Source organism: Oncorhynchus nerka, linkage group LG28 (assembly GCF_034236695.1).
Source record: "Oncorhynchus nerka isolate Pitt River linkage group LG28, Oner_Uvic_2.0, whole genome shotgun sequence".
Taxonomy (NCBI): domain Eukaryota; kingdom Metazoa; phylum Chordata; class Actinopteri; order Salmoniformes; family Salmonidae; genus Oncorhynchus; species Oncorhynchus nerka.
In genome coordinates this window covers 71,237,168-71,261,880 of record NC_088423.1, presented here as the reverse complement: position 1 = coordinate 71,261,880, position 24,713 = coordinate 71,237,168, and the positions used below count along the sequence as shown (strand labels likewise).

Below are 24,713 nucleotides of genomic sequence, written 5' to 3'. Positions count from 1 at the left end.
GTCCCCCCATTTTATGGGAACTAAAAGTATTGGGACAAATTGATTTATATGTATATTAAAGTAATTTGCAGTTTGTTTCGGTTGTGTTTCAGATCAATTTGTTCCCGCTAAATAATGTATTGTGTCATTTTTGGAGTCACTTTCATTGTAAATAATAATACAATATGTTTATACATTAATGTAGATGCTACCATGATTATGGAGGGTCCTGAATGGGGGGGGGGGGTTATGATATTGATGCCTCTGTAACTTTCTCACTCATCATTACTTACAATTCATTCAGGATTATCCGTAATCATGGTAGCATCCACATTAACGTAGAAGTGTTTAGAAACATATTATTTTCTTACAATACATTATTTACCGTTAATTGAGCATAACATTATCTGAAACACAACCAAAACAAGCAGCAAATGCATTCAACAAATGTGTAGAGTCACAAGTTTGGTGTAGTCATTGCATGCTATGAATATGGGTCCAAATACTTCACTTTTTACTACTTTAATACAGATGGATAGAATGGTGCTGGAGGGGATGGCCGCTGTTTTACCGATGCTGGCACTAAGACCGCACTCAACAAGCTGTATAAGTGTCACGTCCTGACCATAGAGAGCCCTTATTTTCTCTGGTGGAATAGGTCAGGTCGTGACTGGGGGTTTAGTCTAGTTTATTATTTCTGTGGGGTTCTAGTTTTTTTTTCTATGTTGGTGATTTTGTATGATTCCCAATTAGAGGCAGCTGGTATCGTTGTCTCTATTTGGGGATCATACACTGCTCAAAAAAATAAAGGGAACACTAAAATAACACATCCTAGATCTGAATGAATTTTTTCTTTTTTCTTTACATAGTTGAATGTGCTGACAACAAAATCACACAAAAATGATCAATGGAAATCAAATTTATCAACCCATGGAGGTCTGGATTTGGAGTCACACTCCAAATTAAAGTGGAAAACCACACTACAGGCTGATCCAACTTTGATGTAATGTCCTTAAATCAAGTAAAAATGAGGCTCAGTAGTGTGTGTGGCCTCCACGTGCCTGTATGACCTCCCTACAATGCCTGGGCATGCTCCTGATGAGGTGGCGGATGGTCTCCTGAGGGATCTCCTCCCAGACCTGGACTAAAGCATCCGCCAACTCCTGGACAGTCTGTGGTGCAACGTGGCGTTGGTGGATGGAGCGAGACATGATGTCCCAGATGTGCTCAATTGGATTCAGTTCTGGGGAACGGGAGGGCCAGTCCGTAGCATCAATGGCTTCCTCTTGCAGGAACTGCTGACACACTCCAGCCACATGAGGTCTAGCATTGTCTTGCATTAGGAGGAACCCAGGGCCAACCGCACCAGCATATGGTCTCAGTCTGAGGATCTCATCTCGGTACCTAATGGCAGTCAGGCTACCTCTGGCGAGCACATGGAGGGCTGTGCGGCCCCCCAAAGAAATGCCACCCCACACCATGACTGACACACCGCCAAACCGGTCATGCTGGAGGATGTTGCAGGCAGCAGAACGTTCTCCACGGCGTCTCCAGACTCTGTCACGTCTGTCACATGTGCTCAGTGTGAACCTGCTTTCATCTGTGAAGAGCACAGGGCGCCAGTGGCGAATTTGCCAATCTTGGTGTTCTCTGGCAAATGCCAAACGTTCTGCACGGTGTTGGGCTGCAAGCACAACCCCCACCTGTGGACGTCGGGCCCTCATACCACCCTCATGGAGTCTGTTTCTGACCGTTTGAGCAGACACATGCACATTTGTGGCCTGCTGGAGGTCATTTTGCAGGGGTCTGGCAGTGCTCCTCCTTGCACAAAGGCGGAGGTAGCGGTCCTTCTGCTGGGTTGTTGCCCTCCTACAGCCTCCTCCACATCTCCTGATGTACTGGCCTGTATCCTGGTAGCGCCTCCATGCTCTGGACACTATGCTGACAGACACAGCAAACCTTCTTGCCACAGCTCGCATTGATGTGCCATCCTGGATGAGCTGCACTACCTGAGCCACTTGTGTGGGTTGTAGACTCCGTCTCATGCTACCACTAGAGTGAAAGCACCACCAGCATTCAAAAGTGACCAAAACATCAGCCAGGAAGCATAGGAACTGAGAAGTGGTCTGTGGTCACCACCTGCAGAACCACTCCTTTATTAGGGGTGTCTTGCTAATTGCCTATAATTTCCACCTGTTGTCTATTCCATTTGCACAACAGCATGTGACATTTATTGTCAATCAGTGTTGCTTCCTAAGTGGACAGTTTGATTTCAAAGAAGTGTGATTGACTTGGAGTTACATTGTGTTGTTTAAGTGTTCCCTTTATTTTTTTGAGCAGTGTATTTAAGTAGCATTTTTTCCACCTGTGTTTTGTGGGATATTGTTTATGTGTAGTTGCATGTTAGCACTCCATTGTCGTCACGTTTCGTTTAGTCTTTATTGTTTGATGTGTGGTTCACTTACTTTAAATAAAAGATGTCTGCTTCCAACGATCGTGACAATAAGACCATAAGCAAACAAGAAAATACTCATCCAGAGGCAGCGCTCCTAGTGGCTGGGGACTTTAATGCAGGAAAACTGAAATCTGTTTTACCTAATTTCTACCAGCATGTCACATGCAACTAAAGGGAAAAAACTCTAGATTACCTTTACTCCACTCACAGAGGCGCGTACAAAGCCCTCCATTTGGCAAATCTGACCTTAACTCTATCCTCCTGATTCCTGCTTACAAGCAAAAACTAAAACAGGAAGTAACAGTGACGAGCTTAATAGGGAAGTGGTCCGATGAAGCGGATGCTAAGCTACAGGACTGTTTCGCTAGCACAGACTCACATGTGTTCTGGGATTCATCTGATGGCATTGAGGAGTATACCAAATCAGGCACCGACTTCATTAATAAGTGCATTGACGATCCCCACAATGATCATATACCAACCAGAAAACATGGATTACAGGCAACATACATACTAACATCCGCTGAAGAGCTGCCGCTTTCAAGGAGCAGAACACTAATCCGGATGCTTATAAGAAATCCCGCTATGCCTTCCAACGAACCATCAAACAGGCAAAGCATCAATTCAAGACTAAGATCGAATCCTACTACACTGGCTCTGATGCTTGTCGGATGTCGCAGTGCTTGCAAACTGTCAAGGACTACAAAGGGAAGCCCACTGCAAGCTGACCAGAAGACATCAATACTATGAAATAACACATATGGAATCATGTAGTAACCAAAAAAAGTATTAAACAAATCAAAACATATTTTATATTTGAGATTCTTCAAAATAGCCACACTTTGCCTTGATGACAGCTTTGCACACTTGTCATTCTCTCAATCAGCTTCACCTGGAATGCTTTTCCAACAGTCTTGAAGGAGTTCCCACATATGCTGAGCACTTGTTGGCTGCTTTTCCTTCACTCTGCGGTCCAACTCATCCCAAACCATCTCAATTGGGTTGAGGTCGGGTGATCTGATGCAGCACTGATGCAGCACTCATCATTGTCCTGTTGAAAAACAAATGATAGTCCCAATAACCGCAATACAAATGGGATGGCGTATCGCTGCAGAATGCTGTGGTCGCCATGCTAGTTAAGTGTGCCTTGAATTCTAAATAATTCACCAACAGTGTCACCAGCAAAGCACGCCCACACCATCACACCTCCTCCTCCATGCTTCACGGTGGGAACTACACATGCAGAGATCATCCATTCACCTACTCTGCGTCTCACAGAGACACTGCGGTTGGAACCAAAAATCTCATATTTGGACTCATCAAACCAAAGGACAGATTTCCACCGGTCTAATGTTCATTGCTCATGTTTCATGGCCCAAGAAAGTCTCTTCTACTTATTGATGTCCTTCAGTAGAGGTTTCTTTGCAGCAATTTGACCAGGAAGGCCTGATTCACGCAGTCTCCTCTGAACAGTTGATGTTGAGATGTGTCTGTTACTTGAACTCTATGAGGCATTTATTTGTGCTGCATTTTCTGAGGTTGATAACTCTAATGAACTTATCCTCTGCAGCAGAGTTAACTATGGGTCTTCCTTTCCTGTGGTGGTCCTCATGAGAGCCAGTTTCTTCAATTGCACTGAAATGTTCCGGATTGACTGACCTTCATGTCTTAAAGTAATGATGGACAGTCGTTTCTTTTTGCTTATTTGAGCTGTTCTTGCCATAATATGGACTTGGTCTTTTACCAAATAGGCCTATCTTCTGTATACCACCCCTACCTTGTCACAACACAACTGATTGGCTCAAACGCATTAAGAAGGAAAGAAATTCCACAAATGAATCTTTAACAAGGCACACCTGTTAATTGAAATGCTATGCATTCCATGCTTCATGAAGCTGGTTGAGAGAATGCCAAGAGTGTGGAAAGCTGTCATCAAGGCAAAACCACCATACCTTGAAGAATCTAAGGTTTTACATGTATTTTTATTTGTTTAACACTTTCTTGGTTACTGCATGATTTCATATGTGTTATTTCATAGTTTTGATGGTTTCACTATTATTCTACAATGTAGAAAAACATAAAAATAAAGAAAAACCCTTGAATGAGTAGTTGTGTCCAAACCTTTGACTGGTACTGTACATTCACATTCCTTCAGACTCTTCACATTCGCTGCTGGTACTCTCTGTTTATTATCTATGCATATTCACTTTACCCTTACCTACATGTACATATTACCTCAATTACCTCGACTACCCCAGCACATTGATTCGGTACCGGTACCCCTTGTATATGGCCTCGTTATTGCTATTTTATTGTGTTACTATTTTTCCTTTTGTTTATTTAGCACATTTTTCTTACTTTTGGTCCCCTAAAATAGGGGGACTATATCCAACAAGTGCTGTAATTTCTTAACAAGTCACCACATATGGATGAAAATACCCTCAAATTAAAGTTGACAATCTGCACTTTAACTCATAGTCATTGTATCATTTAAAATATAAAGTGCTGGAATGCAGAGCCAAAACAACAAAGATTGTTTAACTTTTCCAATGCTTTTGGAGCTCACTGAATGTCAGAGAACATCAGAAGAGATGGCTAATTACTCCTGAGCAGCTCCCTACCTCCACCTTCAATCATTAATTTCCTCATTAGAGCCTGCTGCCCAGCACTGTAACGCACACCAATCTACATCCCGCCCTGCCGGCGAGTGGGAACCCAGCTGGGCCTCCCTGCGTTAAAGTCTCTCTATAACTCTCAGTTGATGAGCTGTTTCCTCTGTCTCAGGGTGCGACTCTGTTGTCGATTCTACTGCCGATGAATGTTTGACTGTGCTGAGCGCTCTTTAATTGTGGATGTAAATCAGGGCACAAAGGATCTGCAGAGAGAAGAGAGTGTTTCCCCTTTACAGAGGAATGGGTCCACTCAGCTTCATTATCCTTGCTAATATAGACAGGAAAACAGTAAGGGAGAGTGGGGTAAGTTGAGCCAAAGGGGTAAGTTCACCCACCGTTGTTTCTAGGAAACCATACACAAAATGTATAATTTGACCAGATATTTAGGAAGAGGTCACCATTTCATGGAGTCTGTGATGGTAGGAATCACATGGAAAAGTCAAATTAATTTATTTAGAGGTTTCATGATGCTTGTTTCTAAACCAAATATATAATTTTAAGATTGTTCATTACATAAGGTGGGGTCTCTATAAGCTTCAATATGAGGTCCTAAACCTAGCATGAAAGTGCATCCTTGTAGCTGTCTGGGCTAATATAGTCAAATTGTATACCTCAACTTACCCCATACACTCTTTCAACAGGGCACCGTCATAGGATGCCACCTTTCCAACAAGTCAACAATTTAATCCATTTTAGAATAAGGCTGTAACAAAACAAATGTGGAATATATCAATGGGTCTGAATACTTTCCGAATGCACTGTATTACTTTCTGTATAAGAACACAAGATCCTGAAAAATATTTAGATATTTTTTAGAAAGAATATTATATTTCCCTTGACGGAGTGATGCAGAATGTAAAACATTGATCAACTTACACCACTCCTCCCTACAGCCAGGCCTGCTGGAGGAATCCAATACCTCTCGAATGGTCGGCAGAGCAGCATCAGGATTGTGGGATATCAGTTTTCCAGGATATCACTTCAACCCCAACATTATGTTTTATCAATACTTTTACCACCACTTTGACCTGCCGTTGTGAGGTTTAAAAATAAACTTCTTTACAACCATGTGATGGAAGGAGCAGGGTTTTTACTGTAAGACTTGAAGAAGCAGCTTATCCAGCAAAGCTTTAGCCTCGAGCATAGAGCTCAGCTGGGGTGGCTTGTGGATTCTATCTGGCCTTGTGAGGGCACTGAACAACACAGTCAAGGCTTCTGTTAAAAAATAAGTATTTAAAGAAAAACTTCCCTCTATTCCGTACCGAGCCCTCTACCACTCCCCCTCCCTGGTTTTCTCCGAACATAGGTATTCTCACAAGTCCCCGTCACCATGGAAACAGCCGCTATGCAGCGCTCTCGCACAATAGCCGTTAAATGAAAGGAACTGTCTGAAGGAGCAGTCTTCACCCCCATTACATGTACTGACGCTATACAGCCTCATCCTCACTGACCCGGCCACGGTGAGCGTGTGCATGGAGTATCCCGTCCAAAGCTTACGCCACACCGGGGAAATCATACGAGAGCAGAGATTGCGTCTCCCAAAAGACTGCTGCATTCCTCTCTCAATTGTATTCCTCTTTCCCATTTAAATTGAACCACAAGGCAAAAAACATGTTATAGGTCCCAGAAAATGAACAGGAGATGTCACTCCATCTCTCTGGTGGTTTAATGGCATCAGTAAGTGCTTTGAGTCAGATGTGGGGTTCACAGGGGCCACTGTAATGGAAATATGTGAGAAATTCCTATTGTAGCAACATATTATCCAATATTGTCTTGCCTCCAAAAGGTACGTCATAAATTCCCACAACCTAATAACCTGAATCGAATGAGAAGAAGAATGATCAAATCAATGGCAATAAATACTAAATCTTTATTTAGTTTTCCACTTAAAAACCATGGAAGAATATAGACAAATATTTCCACTTTTTTTACAAGGATGAGACATCACAGACACTATCATGCAGTTGACTGGATTTATTGGCCTAAATGCAAGATAAATAGAGCATCCACAACATGAACAGAGGTTTGTGCAAATGCAGGCTTGCCTATCAGCATATCATACTCCAAAGGAATGCACAACACATCTTAACAACAGAAGTAAGCATGCAATGAATTCTCTTTTTAGAATTAAAATATCTATGACCTCAAAATCATCCAGTGGTTTAGGGAATACACAGCAGGGCAATAGACTAGCCTGTATTACCTTCCACCCATTGTACCGTAGTGTTCAGAGCCCATGTTTGTCAGTGGTGAATGCAAAATAAATATCTCAGATTATGTACTATTCGCCGTGCTCATTTAAAAACAGTCATTCTCCCTGCATAAATATTTTAAAGGAGACATCCACCATTGAAATCAATACTGCTAGACACAGTATGCATCAGGGTTAGCAATACCTGCACTAACTGCATTTGGTCTAAAGGGTTTATTCTTAAAATTAACTAAGCAAAGGATGATTTGAGTTGATGGAGAGTGCTTTGGCTTGTGCCTGAGGGCAACATTACATAATGAGCCATGTTGTCCAGGGCCATGTTGTCCAGGGCCATGTTGTCCAGGGTGGGAACAAAAGTACAGCACAGCAAAGAAACACCAGAAAGATGCTGATACTTGTGCCTTGAGCATATGGTGTTCAAATCCCGTTCCCCCTCAGGAACAGGAATACTGATTCATGTCAGCTTGATATCACTTGCTGTTGCTCAGAGTGTGTAATGTATGTATGGTCTTAGTGCGCGCATATGTTGAGCTGCACACAAGCCAATTCTATGAAAATGCACACTGTTTTAGCTTGTGCAATAAAGATAAGGACCAAGGGGCTGGAACGGTAACAGTGTACCCCATCATCTTGCCAATGATTCATACATTTCTCAATATAGATCTGATAGATAAGGTCTCTTGCCATTGCACAACAGTAATCCTAAAAATGAGTTATCCATTCATGTGATGAATAAATCCATGGCATTATGCCACCTTGAGAAATGGTGTCATCATATTCAAACAAACACATAGTAGATATCCAAACAAAAACAAACAAAGAATGAATAAATCTAAAGTACTTCAATATATTACCATTGACGTCAGCACTCAGTCCAACAGAACATTGGCAAATGTTCTACATCAATTTCCCCATCCTACACGTCCCACTGCAGAGCCCCAGTGTGGAGATGAAAGTCCATCCAGGGTTATTTACATTCAGCTGATCAAGTAGGACTCCAGATCTGGGCGTCCTGAATCAATAGGCAGTAGGCTTATGGTCCTTAGTAACAGATACACACTCACTGTTCTTCAGAGGAGCTCAGACCACAGCACACAGGAGTACCGGGGAGTTTAGCCACAGTTATGTACACAAGAGCACACGGGCCATCTGGGAGAGATGCAATTATTGAGAGAGAAGCCAAAGTGAACTTGATAATTACAAAGTTGCATCAACAAAGGGGACAGAGGCAATGGCACGGACTGGCATCAACATCTAGAGACCTATATTATGCTAATTGGCCAATGACCATCTATGGTGGGTTCAAATGAATTCCAGCCTGCATGTGGTTGTTACTGTCCAGAGAAATGTACTGATGAGGATTAGGGCTAGTTTTCCTAGTGATTTTCATGGTATTTCTCCATTATGAGAAAACATTTGCAATCTTTATACTGAATTGCAAACCTGTTTTTAAGTGTTATTCTTAGTGTATGTAAAAATATGGGCAGACAAAATAATAGGATTTCAGTGATTCAGGTTACCTGTTTGCATCATATCTGATGCACCTAAACTACGTCAGTAGAATTTTTTTATCAGAAGAAGTTCATGGAACTATGTGCAAGACTTCTTACCCATGATTTATACAATCAACAAGTCAAAGTGTCAACAGAGACAACAAAATAGTTCCTAGAGGGAAAACATTGTTACAGTACATATTCATCATGGAGGGATGTGCATGTAAAGCTGCTTACCATAAGTCAGCAGCATCTCATCCAAACAAGGCCATGATCCCACTCTCTGGTCTTCTCTCATTAACGTCAGTGTACTCCTGTGACATTTGCACTCTTCAAACAATAGAAATCATATACATTCCACCGTATTTCGTTTCTTCAGCAGACAGTGCAGTGAGGTCTTTCACATGAGTAATGAGACGCAAGGTTATCTCCCTTGAATAAGATTTTTTTTGAAAGACCTAAAATATCATACAGCCTTGTGATACAAACACCACGAAGAGCCCCATTTAAAATGTTCCTCATTAATTCAGTTAAGAGATGTCACTGGCTAAGGCTCCAGATAGGGATTGATCTTTTTCTCAACCTGACCGAAGGTATGCTTCATATGGAGGTAATGGGCGTAACAGTTGAAAAAGATCTCATTTATCTGATGTAGATCTTCATCATTAATTATCATGTATACACTTCTGTAAAATGTTATTTGAATGCTCTGCCATAATGACTGCTTAAGGTTATTATAAACCCGAGATTGACATAAATACATGTTATGTTACATCGCTAAATCTGTAATAAATCACTAAGCTTTAAAACGTTGTACTGTAACGTAATATTAGTGTGAGTCATGTTACAAAATGTCAGGTTTGCTTGTACAGTACCCGTCAAAAGTTTGGACCCATCTACTCATTCAAGGGTTTCTCTATATTCTTACTATTTTCTACATAGTAGAATAATAGTGAAGACATCACAACTATGAAATAACACATATGGAATCATGTAGTAACCCAAAAAGCATTAAACAAATAAAAATATATTTTAGAAAGTAGCCACCCTTTGCCTTGATGAAAACTTTGCACTCTTGTCAATACGTTTCCAACAGTGTTGAAGGAGTTTCCACATATACTGAGCACTTGTTGGCTGCTTTTCCTTCACTCTGTTTGGGATGAGTTGGACCGCAATCTCAATTGGGTTGAGGTCGGGTGATTGTGGAGGCCAGGTCATCTGATGCAGCGCTCCATCCCTCTCCTTTGTCAAATAGCCCGTACACAGCCTGGAGGTGTGTTTTGGGTCATTGTCCTGTTGAAAAACAAATGACAGTCCCACTAAGCGTAAACCAGATGGGATGGTTTATCGCTGCAGAATGCTGTGGTCACCATGCTGGTTAAGTGTGCCTTGAATTCTAAATGAATCACTGACAGTATCACCAACAAAGCACCTCCACACCTCCACCATGCTTCACGGATGGAACCATATATGCAGAGATCATCCGTTCACCTACTCTGTTTCTCACAAAGACACTGTGGTTGGTACCAAGTCTCAAAAGGCCAGATTTCCACCAGTCTAATGTCCATTGCTAGTGTTTCCTGGCCAAAGCAAGTCTCTTCTTATTATTGGTGTCCTTTAGTAGTGGTTTCTTCGCAGCAATTCGACCATGAAGGTCTGATATACGCAGTCTCCTCTGAACAGTGGTTTTTGAGATGTCTGCTACTCAAACTCTGTGAAGCATTTATTTGGGCTGTTAATTCAATGGTTTTTGCGACTGCAGTTTTCTGGATTGACTGACCATAATGTCTTAAAGTAATGGACTGTCGTTTCTCTTTGCTTATTTGAGCTGTTCTTGCAATAATATGAATTTTTACCAAATAGTATATCTCCTGTATACCACCCCTACCTTTTCAAAACACAACTTTTTAGCTCATTAAGGAAAGAAATTCCACAAATTAACAAGGCACACCTGTTAATTGAAATACATTCCAGGTGACTACCTCATGAAGCTGGTTGAGAGAATGCCAAGTGTGTTCTAAGCTATCATCAAGGCAAAGGGTGGCCACTTTGAAGAATATAAAATATATTTAGATTTGTTTAACACTTTTTTGATTACTACATGATTCCATATGTGTTATTTTATAGTTTCGATGTCTTCACTATCATTCTACAATGTAGAAAACAGTCAAAATAAAGAAAAACCCTTGAATGAGTAGATGTGTCCAAACTTTTGACTGGTACTGTATATGACTACCTTTTCTGTGCAGGCATCGTGTTGGAATAGTAAAATAAAGTTTTACCTAAATGTCTTTCCACATAATTGAAAGACTCATGTGGTTTGATATGTTTAGATCCCCCCCCCCCTCCCTTTCAGTTGACAGGCTCTTCCGACAATACCAGTGATGGGCAGTAAGACTTAGAGAGACACAGCAGAGCAAAATGGACACAGAGGAGAAGCAGACTGACGCCTTGGAGAGCCTTAGAAGTCATAGAAAAATCAATTGAGGGCCGAGGTGCCAGTATCAGGGTAGAAGGGGACAGAGAGCATGTGACCATAGTTGATCAACTCTGGGAGGGATTCACCTGCATGCATCCCCAAAACAGGAGGAAGAGGACGAAGGCTCCAGCATCATGCTGAACAGGCAGATGGATGCACAGCCAGGCAGAGGGACATGATCCGAATGGAGAGAGAAAACAATCCAAAGGTTTCTAGTCTGTGTGTGAACACTGTACGAATGAAAAGGAATGATAACACCACTAATATTAATGACCATGGTTCTTGGTCCAGAGCAGCGATATGCACCCTCTCTCTCGCTCTCTCTGCTGGACAGATGTAGTCAGGCTGTGGTCCCCACTGCTGGCAGTGATTCTGTAGGGGTGTTGGCAAGGGAGGTGGGAGAGTCACATGATGGGACGGGCGGCATGGGGCAGATGGCCTTGTGACTGTAGTACTCCACCACTTGGTTGGGCACTTCCGCCAGGACACATTTGGCTAAGGCAGCGGGCGAGGCCTGTGAAAAATAGAACACAGCTGTAGTCTGGACAGTTCTGGCACAAGACCCCAAACGGTTAAAGCAATAATTTTCAGTGGCACCTAAATCCAATGAAACTCTGGGCAAATTGTGTTTTAACCTAACAAAAGGAAGAATGGAAAGAGTGATTTGTGTTTTCCGTTGTTTGGGCAGCGGTCAAAATGAAAGAGAGCTTTGGGGAGCATACAGACAAATCGCATCAAGCTTTTGGAGGTATTTTTGCATTTTTCATCATTACTTTTCGAAATTAATGGATTTTCTTTCCTGGTGACAACATTTATTTTTCTTAGGAGGGTTTTCTGAAGCTCCTCCATCTGTAGCACTGGCAATTGGAGGGTAATGCTATTACCCCCCCTTTGGAGGTCACATTGGGAGACTTAATGGCCTTCAGCATCGCTATTATAAAAAGTAGTGCAGTTTCTGAGACCTTTTGAGACCCACACCTCTGTTCTTTTGGCTTGGTTGGAATATGACTGTGGCATAGCAGAGTAGAGGGAGGTAGGGAAGTTGGAGGGATGGAGGTATAGACAACGGAAGGGAAGGAGGGCAATACTGACTGTTTTGAAGTCTCTGAAGGGCACAAACTGCACAATGTCTCGGAGGACGGGCTCTCCTTTGGGTGAGCGCAGCACCCCGTCATCCCCGTCCAGGATCTGCATGTCTGTGAAGTCTGCATTGCCCACGCCAACGATAATGATGGACAGGGGCTGGTAGGAGGCGCGCACGATGGCCTCGCGTGTGTCTGCCATGTCTGTCACCACGCCGTCCGTGAGGATCAGCAGGATGTGGTAACGCTGGAGGAGAGAGGAAAGAGGAGAGGGTTGCGGTTGCGTGTTGACCTTTTGTCACCACACACTTCAGTGCTCTTGGTTTGTCTGTGTGTAACACATCATCCTCTGAAATCTGACTGCTCCCACTGAGAAACACTGAGAAAAGTAATAATGTATTCATCTCTAGTCCCATCAACACCGCTCTCTTTCCCTGCAGGATATCAATATGAATGAGAAAATCCTCAACATCTACATGTATCCTACATTTGCCAATGGATTTTACATATGAGGTCTATGAGTGTATTCCCTTGTATTCTCCTCTCAGATGTCCCATGAGCCTAGGGATTCAAGTGCCCCGGCTGCAGTTTTAACTCATGTCCTGAATTCTCTTTGCATTGAACCTTTGGTCTCATTTACTGATCAGAAGAAGGGATGATTGAATAATGAATGAAGATCAGTACAAGGACAAAGCAGAAGAAATGGCCAGAATGATGGAAAAGTGTTTCGAATGTAATGGGAATAGCCTGAGGGCAAACTAATGTAGGAACACATTGATATTAAAGGCCTTGGGCATTCTTGTTAACTCAATCCGTGCAGCGTTTCATTGAGAGATTTTAAAAGGTTCTTATGCAGAACCTCAATAAATTATAACAGATTTATATAATGGGTTGGTCTAATCCTGGATGCTGATTGGTTAAAACCGTGTTCCAGACAGTGTCTATTCCACAAGTTAGCACCGGCTAAGGCTATGAAATGCCTATTTACTGTTCCATCTCACTGCGCAATCCACTGTCTCATCAGCCCAACCAGACAATTTATAAACTTGATCTCCCATTTCTTTTAGACTAGTATTTGGTTTTCAACAGCAGAGATTTGTATAAACCTTGCTGTCAGTCTCTTTGATATTTGTAACATTGTTTCAATATTGAAATTCGATCTCCAGCTGTTCGATTGTAATCAACGTGTCGGGACTCGGGAGTCAGGATGAGACAGACAGGCAGCTTTTCTCAGCCAGTTGAAATCATAAATCAGCATAGTTTTTATGGATATATACAAACAAATGTCCATAGAAAAACAGGTCAAACTAAACAAAGTGCAGCTAGTTTGCGGTCTTTCCAGCTTCAGTTTGAAGTAATTGTTTTAGCTGTGTCATTGGCTAGCTCCTCCAAACAGTTTACTGGTGAGAGAGCAAATGTTCCATGCCAGGTGAAATAGCTCATCATTAGCTCATTGTTATGGATGTATCCAAATAACTGTCATTAGAAAACAGTTTAAACAAACACAAATGCAGCTACTTTTCTGTTATTCTGGCTGCACTGTTTGATGTGACTGTGTTAGCCCAAGTTGGCTAGCTAAAGATAAGGGTATAGGAACGTTGCCAGCCAGCATGACAACGGAACATTTAGAACAAAGGTCCATAGATATAGAATAAAAATACTTAACTGGGTCGTGTCTCCAGCAAACCAGCCAGCCGGCTTGGGCAGCAATCCTAGATTTGACGATTTGGACAATATCTTGTGGAAGTAGTATGAATAAATGTATCTAAATAACGTTTTTAATGGAAATATGTCAATCATTATTTTATTTTGTTGGTATCCCGTTGTATAAAAGTGATAATTCCCTCAAATACGGTGTTTGGAGGATATATTGGCATGGTTTGCCGGCCTGAGACTAACAACAACAGTGCCAATTTCCTCCAAACACCGGCTTCTAGAGACATAATCACTTAATTAGACAAAAACATTTAATAGTGAATGACATCACTATTATGTTTTTCATTTCTACACTCAATCATACACCTACATGGTCTGTCTTGGCTGACTGGTATTAATTGGGTAAAAGCTGAGCTGAGCCTGAGACAGCTCATCCATGGAGGCTCAATGGGTGGGATATCAGTTATGGATATTTGTATTTTTCTCCATATCATGCAGGCCTGTACTGTACATCACTCCATTACAGCAGTAAAGGGACGCTTACTGAGGCATCTTTGATGGTCTCCTCTCCTGCTGACAGCTTGGCTATCCTGCTGATGATGGGAGAGACGTTGGTGGGGCCATACAGCTGGATCTTAGGCAGGCAGTTCTGGTAGGCCTCCACCACCCCCTGAATCTCTGAACACACAGACACACACACAGACATACACGCACACACACACACACACGTTCTACTGTGGGTACACACCTTGAAGTAGCACATTGAGGGACGGAGGGAGGAAGGGAGAGAGACAGGTGGGCTGGAGTAAAATAACTAAGGATCAAAGTATTACTGGAAATGTGAATTTGTAGGGCTCTGTGTCCATTAAAGATGGGTTCTGAGAGCGGGAAAAGCACTCAAGCTCCACATGTTATCTTCTATGCCAATTTTTCATTGTAAAATGTCAGCGGTAGAGATTGATGGAGGGTTGGGCAGAGCTGCTGAGATGTTCAGAAGTATAAGGTACCCAGAGGAGGCTTCATCTCTCTTACCTTCACATTCATCGTCCTCTGGGTTGAAATTGATGGCAAAGTCATGGGACACCTGTTTGTTGGGAAATTTAAAAAAGTCAGACACAGTTGTACTGGAAATTAGTGTAGACACAAAATCCCTATGCCTCAATTTAAATACAAATGGGGTCTTCAAGGACACTCATTTATTTCAGTTCACATTGTACAATCTTTTGAATGTCTGAAGTAGCTTTGGAATAAATGAAAATATAGGACCATAAGTCGACATAAAGCTTACTTTGAGTATGAGAATGATCATGTTCCTGATATTAAGTGGTCCAGTTATCTTATTGAACAAAGCCACAGCCTCACAACCTTTTGAAAGCGTTTACTATTTTGGGTAAATACAACAGCTTTGGGCTCTTGAACTATTGCTGAATTTACCGATTTGGTTTTGTAGCATTTTAGCAGCCTGGGGTACAGAAATAGTTCAGATGTGGCATTTTTCTATCCAATCAAAACAACAGTCTTTTAGGTCCAGTGTATGTACCTTTGACAAGACAGATGCCATTAAGCCATAATTACAGAACTTACAGTAGTCAAGTCTATTTAAAAGCCAATGCACAGAACAGAAGCAGATGCTGATAGCCTTCTTTTCTCTTTTCTCTGTCTGTTGACCTGCCAGTAATTCAGTGTGCCTGTAATGTGACTCTCTATCTCTGGAAGCAGTCTGTGTCTGAAAGCGAGCGGTGTGTGTGTGTGTGCGCGCGCGCGCGGCACTTCAAACCCTCTCCCCAGGGTGCTAGTTAAAACAACAGCGGAGTCGCTGTTCTCCATGGCAAATCTGCTAAAACAACGCCCCTCCTCGCTCCTGAAACCTTATGACAAGTGGCCATCAACACCAAGGAGCCTTGCGCCACACTGCCTGCTTGCCATTATTTTAATTTCCTCAGAGCATGTTATTTTCTCAGGGACAGGTATTTCCAGAGAAGGGGCTTGTGAATAAAAATAAACTCAATTATGAATTTGAAATGTGAGACATTGACAGTGACAAATGGTGTCAGGAAATAGGGCAATCAGCCATTCAATATAGACTTACGGCAAAATACCAAGAAAGAGATGGAAAATAAGCAGTGAGGGAAAGATTATAACAACTAAACAAGATAATACTCACCTCGTAATTGGGTGGAATTCTGGCACCAAATCCCAAGGCGGAAAATCTTTTGTCACTAAAATGTAGAGTAAATCAATCATACAATAATACTGTTGTCACTGTTACAATAGAGAACACACTGTCACTGATCAAATGGAAGATACTTGTCGTGAACATTATTGTAATTGATCTCTTCCACACAGGAAAAAATACACTGCAAATCCCTCCTTTTAAGTCTTGTTTACAATTCAATCAGTTAGGACACTCAAATGACAATTTAAGAATTGCGTCTGTGTTCCAGCTGTCAGTTTGCACCTATGGGGTGAGATTATGTTACTATCCGCCACCAAGTGGTTATTGTGCCGTCGCAATGGCTGTATTCCCCACATCATTATCGGTATCATTCTAATATGATGAGCTGATGTAGTACTACTATATGCTTTGCCATATTGAATGCATTACTCTTTGTCAGGAGGGCAGGAGAGCACTGCACTAGAGGAATGAAAGCAGGAACTGTGAGGGAGAATGAGAGTGTAAGACACAGTAGGACAGAAGCAATGCCTGCTGGGAAATACCACTAGACATACAGTAGATCTGATCACATGGTATGCTGTGGGGCTCACTGAGCAGTATGCGAGCCGAGACAAGAGACAAAACAGGAGTCCTCATAATGCAACGGCAAAAAGAGAGGGTTGAAGAAAGGATTCAAATGTGAGATGGAATGATTAGTGAGACACACACATTCCCTCAGAGAACGAGAGCTGTATCTACCACTCTCCAATCCATGGCACTGTGAACATGTGTGCTGAGCTGTGTTAGCTTCTTTTCCATCACATTAGTAATACTGCCTAAATGCATGATTTTGTCTCTGCTATCAGGACATTTTTCATGCAGAAAAAAAAGTGGATTCTCGAGCACCGTGGCAATCTGAATGAACATCTCCATAATAACATCTTGGTTTCATCCATCAGCATTTGAAAGGAGCTGTTTTAATTTATTTACTGCAGCAGGAAGGGGCGAGAGTGATGACATGGGCTGGGATCACTAAAGCAGGAAGTAATAAGCATTCAATTGAAGATTTGCCTGTAAGCCTTCATTAGAGACAACTAAAGCTTTCCCTTTACTCTGAACTTTAATTCGCTGGCTGATTGATACGTTCTCCAGCACATTAAAGGCAAAGTAATGGAAAAACAGATGATAAAACCCTTCTGGTCTCATCATCTACCCTTGGGAATTAAGAATGATCATCTCTGTGCAAAACATAGTAATTGTCATGTCCTGACCTTAGTTCCTTTCTTATGTCTACATTTTAGTTTGGTCAGGGCGTGAGTTGGGGTGGGCATTCTATGTTTTGTGTTCTATGTTTTCTATCTCTATGTGTTTGGCGTGGTATGGTTCCCAATCAGAGGCAGCTGGTAATCGTTGTCTCTGATTGAGAACCATACTTATGTAGCCTGTTTTCCCATTTTGAGTTGTGGGTGAGTATTTTCTGTTTAGTGGTTTACAGGGAGGAGGTAAGGGCCCTCGGAGTGTGGTGTCAGGAAAACAACATCTCACTCAACATCAACAAAACAAAGGAGATGATCATGGACTTCAGGAAACAGCAGAGGGAGCACCCCCTATCCACATTGTAGGGACAGCAGTGGAGAAGGTGGAAAGTTTAAAGTTCCTCGGCGTGCACATCACAGACAAACTGAAGTGGTCCACCCACACAGACAGTGTGGTGAAGAAGACGCAACAACGCCTCTTCAACCTCAGGAGGCTGAAGAAATGTGGCTTGTCACCCAAAACCCTGACAAACTTTTACAGATGCACAATCGAGAGCATGCTGTCGGGCTGTATCACAGCCTGGTACGGCAAACTGCTCTGCCCTCAACCACAAGGCTCTCCAGAGGGTGGTGCGGTCTGCACAACGCATCACCGGGGGCAAACTACCTGCCCTCCATGACCTGATGTCACAGAAAAGCCAAAAATATCATCAAGGACATCAACCACCCGAGCGACTTCCTGTTCCCACCACTACCATCCAGAAGGCAAGGTCAGTACAGGTGCATCACAGATGGGACCGAGAGAATAAAAAACAGCTTCTATCTCAAGACAATCAGAACGCTAAACAGCAATCAGTAACTCAGAGAGGCTGCTGCCAACATTGAGACCCAATCACTGGCCACTTAAATAAATGGATCACTAGTCACATTAAACAATGCCACATTAATAATGTTAACATATCTTACATTACTCATATCATATGTATATATTGTATTTTATACCACCTATTGCACCTGGCCTATGCTGCTCGGCTATCGCTCACCTATACATTTACATATTCTCATTCACCCCTTTAGATTTGTGTGTATTAGGTCATTGTTGGGAAACTGTTAGTTAGTGCAGCAATATCGGAACTAGAAGGACAAGCATTTCACTACACTCGCATTAATATCTGCTAACAATGTGTATGTGACAAATACAATTTGATTTTGACACAGACTCCATTCTGTCCACTAAGAGGAAGATGCTCAGACATCCCTCTAAGCACAGAATCTCAAGGCCCCATCTCTCTATCAACCCAGGGAAAAGAGAGCTGGTAAAACAGCTAGGATCAATGAAGGAAAGCAGCAGATGTGATTTCTCTCTCTGCCCCCAGTTGAGTTATTGAAATGCTCTCTTTGTTCCCTCCATCAACACTTTGGTCCTTAATCTCCTTAATCCTTAACTCCTTAATCCTCAGATGAAGAAAGAGGGGAAAGTGGACCTTCTCTCTCCCACCACCCTCCATCGGGAGATTTAAGCAGATTCTGTAAATGGCTAATCCTGCTTTAAATGAATCCCACAGGACCGAGCTATCCAGGAGAAAGGACAGGAATAACCTGCAGGGGCTATGGAGGTGTACGAGAACAAAATTGGCTGCAACACAACGCGCCAAAAACACATTTTCTCTGACAGCAAATCATGACAAATGAGTGACTAAACTGCATGCAGGGTCAGGTTGGGCGGGAAGTTTTGTTAATTATTGTATGTAATGCAAGGGAGATCCATCACAATGGGCGAATGAGAAATGAGCCTACAACATTCTCTCTGCTCGGCAGTGGCAAAGCCCGTTTCAAGTTCTATAATACAATTCAAACCACTCATGTCTATCTCTGCCTTGAATAGCCATCTTTGACGTACTGCTGTTCTTGTATCTTTCTATTCCATCTAGTCCGCTGTGTTTTGTCCAAACAGAAACTCATTACAATGACGGCGAGATGGACCTGAAACAGCTTCTCAAAAGTTGCCTCAGTGATTTTTATCTGACTTTTCTCCTCTGACACATGTTCCATAGCTCCTGAAGTATCAAGAGAAGAGGCTGTACAAATACTTCCGCTGGAGCTACTGATACTTAGTTCTGATGCTTGGCACTTCTCTGTTCTATCAGTCAGTGTAATACTTTGTGGGAATAGAACCTGGTGTTTGAGAAAATGTAGAGGTGCCACAAGTACCGAGCACAGACAGAGAGTGAAAGAAACTGGCTTTCAAGTCTGACTATGGTTTTCTCAGATAAAGTAGACATTCTCTGGGAAGTGGCCTTTCTGTGTAGTGGTATACATATTCTCTTTGATTGTGCTCAACGTTTTAGGATTCTTATGCCTTTTTCCAATTGAGCCTGGATTAAACATTACAACCTACAGGTTGGTTCAGTGTGTGTGGAGTAATGGTCTGCCTCAAGTGTTTTCTTAAGCAGCACGTGCCTGTACTAAGTGTCTTTTCTCAAGTGTTTTCTTAAGCAGCACGTGTCTGTACTAAGTGTCTTTCCTCAAGTGTTTTCTTAAGCAACACATGTCTGTACTAAGTGTCTTTCCTCAAGTGTTTTCTTAAGCAACACATGTCTGTACTAAGTGATACATCCCAAGTAGAGACTGCTATGCTCTGGAGGATTACCACCCCGGTAGACAGCTATATTTCAACATGACACCAGTAAGGAGAGTGGGAGAGCCAGATGTGATGTTGTTCCCAGGCCTGTTAATGAGGATGGCACAAACATGTGGGCTCCGTGGTGGCACCTCTTTCTCACTTCCACGTGACATGGTGTGAGAGCGGATCTTGCAGGCGGGTGTCTTCACTGAGCCCCGTTCCCCTCTCAGTAGGAGAACCAGCCACTTCCCACACAGAGCAAAAGGTGCCCGGATCCTAATCCAGCTCCTACTCTGTAAATGTGATCACACATCACCTGATGTCCCCCACAAGAGGCCTGCATGCCCACGTTGTGCACCTGAATAACAGCCTGACGTGGGAGGAGATAACCCACAATATGTAACGTAGGCGCAACACTTAAAGGCATGTTTGTGACACCCAACACCAAACTGAGTTAGCTACCTACACATCTCTTTTCCAGGTAGCTAGAGTCTGTGTCTCTCCAACAGGTCTTCTGCTGTTCTACAGTTATCTCTTGTACTTTATTAATTAGGCAGCCAACGTTCTCCACACATTCAACAGGAGGAGCCAACACTGGCATGACTCAGTGTAAATCCTAATTTGGCTCTGTGCCGACAGACAAGAGACCAAATTCTAAATAATGTGTTACTAATTAACCAGTGTCTGACAAGACTGCCCCCGATAACTCTGGTGTATATGGAATAGATATTGAATTAGTCATTTAGAAATTAGAAGTGTAACTATAATCCCAGTCAATTACATATCCTTAACAAATACTGTATACAGAGAGTAATGTGACCACACATACAAATTATAATATCCCCAGCCATTGAAACCATTATCTCCCCAAACCCTTGAGAGCCCTGTGCATCCTTCTGCCATCTCACCATGGCTCCGCTGCTGCCTCTCCTCTGCCCATCCTGCTGCTGTCCCTCCCTGACTCTGCTAATCCTGCTGTGCCACTACACCAGGATGGGTGTCCTCTCCTCTGCCCATCCTGCTGCTGTCCCTCCCTGACTCTGCTAATCCTGCTGTGCCACTACACCAGGATGGGTGTCCTCTCCTCTGCCCATCCTGCTGCTGTCCCTCCCTGACTCTGCTAATCCTGCTGTGCCACTACACCAGGATGGGTGTCCTCTCCTCTGCCCATCCTGCTGCTGTCCCTCCCTGACTCTGCTAATCCTGCTGTGCCACTACACCAGGATGGGTGTCCTCTCCTCTGCCCATCCTGCTGCTGTCCCTCCCTGACTCTGCTAATCCTGCTGTGCCACTACACCAGGATGGGTGTCCTCTCCTCTGCCCATCCTGCTGCTGTCCCTCCCTGACTCTGCTAATCCTGCTGTGCCACTACACCAGGATGGGTGTCCTCTCCTCTGCACCCGCCGCCACGGATGGAACAAGACCTGCTGTCTACTGCACTTGGAACCATCTCACTTTGTGCACATTCCAACAACGGCAGCAGAAAAGGCAGCGGCAGCAGAAAAGGCAGCGGCAGCAGAAAAGGCAGCGGCAGCAGTAACTAAACTGACCAGCTTCAACTCAAACGCTGATTCTGCCTCCAAGCAACTTCATCTGAGATTTCCCCAGGGCCTCCTCATACATTGCCAATGTCTGTGTAAAGCAATTTGTTTGCTCTAATTTCCTCCTAGTAAGGTGGAAATATAAGGACTTAATGAAAGTGATGGCAGTGGGCATGAGAATTGCAGGTGGACCTTAGTAATTTTAACGCATTAATTAAAAAAAAAATTTGTTGTTGCAGTTTCGTATTATCTGGCAAAAGTCTTAGATTACATGGAGGAAATGTATGACATCAAGTGGCTGACTGTGTTAGATTCTATCTGCGTAGCGGTTGCTTTGGTGGTGTCAAATCCACAAGCGGTTCCTTGCCTTACCTTATCTCGGACACTGCCATTGGATGCAGCAAAACCACACCCGACTTTATATCCGACAAATCCCATGCAGCCATGTAAGAAGTTCATGCCGTCGCATTACAATTTCAGACACTCGAACGTGTGATGTTATGTTGTCTACACCTCGATTAGACTGATAGCCTATCCCCATCCAAATTAACATGAAAACATGCACACTTTCTATCGCAGTTTTGAACTAACGCGGTAGGGATAATAGGAAGGGAGTGATTTTTAAAACACACAAGAACAGCCACTCACCAATTTGCGGATTCATACCGCAGTTACACCTTCAACACCGCCCAAACAACTTGACTTATCACTGGATCTGACTGAATCGAGGCCTTATCATTGTTTAACTCTGTCACTCATTTTCCAACTCATGCTTCAGTGAGTAGTTAAAAGAATCCTCAGAATTCTATTCTATTTCAGCATTCCACAATTTCCATTATCTCCTCATAGCTGGGAATTAGATGAAGTAGAACCACTGGCTCGGTACATTATGAGACATCTACCGAATGGAATGTAAAAAGTTACATTTCCCATTGATAGACGTACAGAGAGCAGCCCCACAGATAGAGATCAGGATGAGAGGCTGGGCAGAGAGGCATGGTGCTGACTAACCTGTCATAATCCTGACAGATCTCCCCCACTGCTATCAAAGCCTTCAGATACTCATTGGGCTGGTACGGGTTGATGTAGTGTAGGGAGCAGCCCCACAGATAGAGATCAGGATGAGAGGCTGGGCAGAGAGGCGTGGTGCTGACTAACCTGTCATAATCCTGACAGATCTCCCCCACTGCTATCAAAGCCTTCAGATACTCGTTGGGCTGGTACGGGTTGATGTAGTGCAGGGAGCAGCTGTTCCGTGGGTCTCCGTTGGAGGCTGTGAAGTCAATGGCCACCTAGAGCAATGACAGATTCATAGAAGACTGTAAACAAACCAAACACCATAAAATACTGGACCTAGAGTCTACCTGTCAATGAAGGTTGTGTTGAAGAAGGCTATTCTGTACAGTGCTCTGTTAAACTGGTGTTCCTATAGAGGACGATTATGACAAATCAACTGACTTCCATTGTGTAAGTGTCTGGAGCCTGCGTCTTTGAGTGACTTGACTTTTCAACCCGGGAGCAGCCTCATAGCCTTAAATACTGTAATATCGCAATCATGTCCTCAAGCATAACTGCTTACGCAAATGAATCTGTATAATATATGGTGAAAAAAAGATCTAAAATATATAAATGAACATTGCTGAAGCCGTCTGTTAAATTTCAATTTTTTATGTCCAGTCATTGCGCAGATGTTCTCAGCGCAATTTATACGACCAACATATGTGCAGGATGCGTTGAGGGCATGTAAAGAAGGAGCAGCCAAGGACAGAGATATTTCACTTCTTTGACGTCAGCAGTGCTAAAGTTACAGGCACAAGGAGAACTGCAGAGCTTCTCAACAAGGGTAATGATCATGCAAATATTCTGCAGGTATTTTTGTTTGAATCATTAGTGCATTATCAAAGGACTTCTATAGTGTTCTTCATCTGTGGAAAGTCATACCTAAGGCCGTCTATGCAACAATGAAGCAGTGCTCCTAACATAGCAGTTCCCCTAAATGAATATTCATTATTGCCTCAGTTATCTTTCTAAGGAGCTAGTCTTCAGTTAGAAAAGCACCCGGACACATCGGAAAATGCCAGTCAGCAAGGTAATGTTCCATTAGTTTAAAAAATGCAGAATGTAATGTTTCACACTTAGAGAATGTAGCATTTAATCAAAACACTGGCCTTGATGACAGCACATAGCCTGGAAATGGAACACTGGTTTAAATTTCACAGGCAGGTTAGAATACTAGGCTTATTGTCTATTCCAATACCTTAACAAAGGCATATGTATAGAATGTGTATGCAGTCAGTGGATTGTACACCTTTGAAGGTTAGCATAGCATTGTACCATGCTGCTAAGTGATGATAATATGCTAGTGCACGCATTGGCTACTCAACTTACTGTAAAGTGGATTTGGCATCCTCCCATGATGTAGTCGAGGAAGGAATACACTCTGTGAAGCTGCAGAACAGAGAAGAAGCTTTTAAACTAAACCCCAGAGGGTGGGGAGTTCGGACTTGGTGGAGTACTCAATGTTTTTAGATGGATTCCAGTTTTAACCAATGGCTGTTCAATTTACAAAAGAACAAGTATGTATTTTAAAACTATTATTCAACCACATCTCAGTAGCTATGCACTGTTTAGAAAACAAGTATTATGTAGTAAGCATGAACATGGAGAATGGTGATGATTTCATTTAGTCTGAAGGCAGCAGCTCTGTGATGTGCAGTGTGTTCTCTCCATGCCAGTTAGAGATCACACACCCAGTGGGGGCGGCAGAGGATTCAAACTGAGACACAGCAGCAATCACATGAGCTGAGGCGCAGTAAACTAATTCATCCAAATGAAATAATCAAAATGAGAGGCCTGAGACACACCAACAGCTACACCAATTTTTAAAAAAAAAACATTTTTAAAAGACCTGCGAACTAAAAACATAGGGGGAAAGCACGGTGACAGCCACCCACAGATGTAGTCATTTACAGAAATGGGTAGCGGGGGTGGACAGTAAACTGAGGATGATCGCATTTCTAAAATGAGCAATATTCATTAATTAGCACTATGTGTACATGTTGTGAGAGAGTACAACTGAATAGCACAGAGACGGGGATGATTCTCGATGT

General features: G+C 42.8%; 1 protein-coding gene across 1 annotated transcript in view; it reads right to left on the bottom strand.

Moving 5' to 3' along the window:
• Positions 1–11,177: 11,177 nt before the first annotated feature.
• The window catches only part of LOC115112226 (copine-7-like), a 38,095-nt gene continuing 24,559 nt past the window's right edge, over positions 11,178–24,713 (bottom strand). Inside the window, exons 9-15 of the mRNA XM_029639145.2 lie at positions 23,992–24,051; positions 22,762–22,895; positions 16,193–16,247; positions 15,061–15,112; positions 14,573–14,706; positions 12,383–12,619; positions 11,178–11,804 (exon numbers count right to left, since the gene is read on the bottom strand). Coding sequence (XP_029495005.1) covers positions 11,631–11,804; positions 12,383–12,619; positions 14,573–14,706; positions 15,061–15,112; positions 16,193–16,247; positions 22,762–22,895; positions 23,992–24,051 — 846 coding nt within the window. The 3' untranslated portion in view covers positions 11,178–11,630. The remainder of the gene's footprint in view (positions 11,805–12,382; positions 12,620–14,572; positions 14,707–15,060; positions 15,113–16,192; positions 16,248–22,761; positions 22,896–23,991; positions 24,052–24,713) is intronic.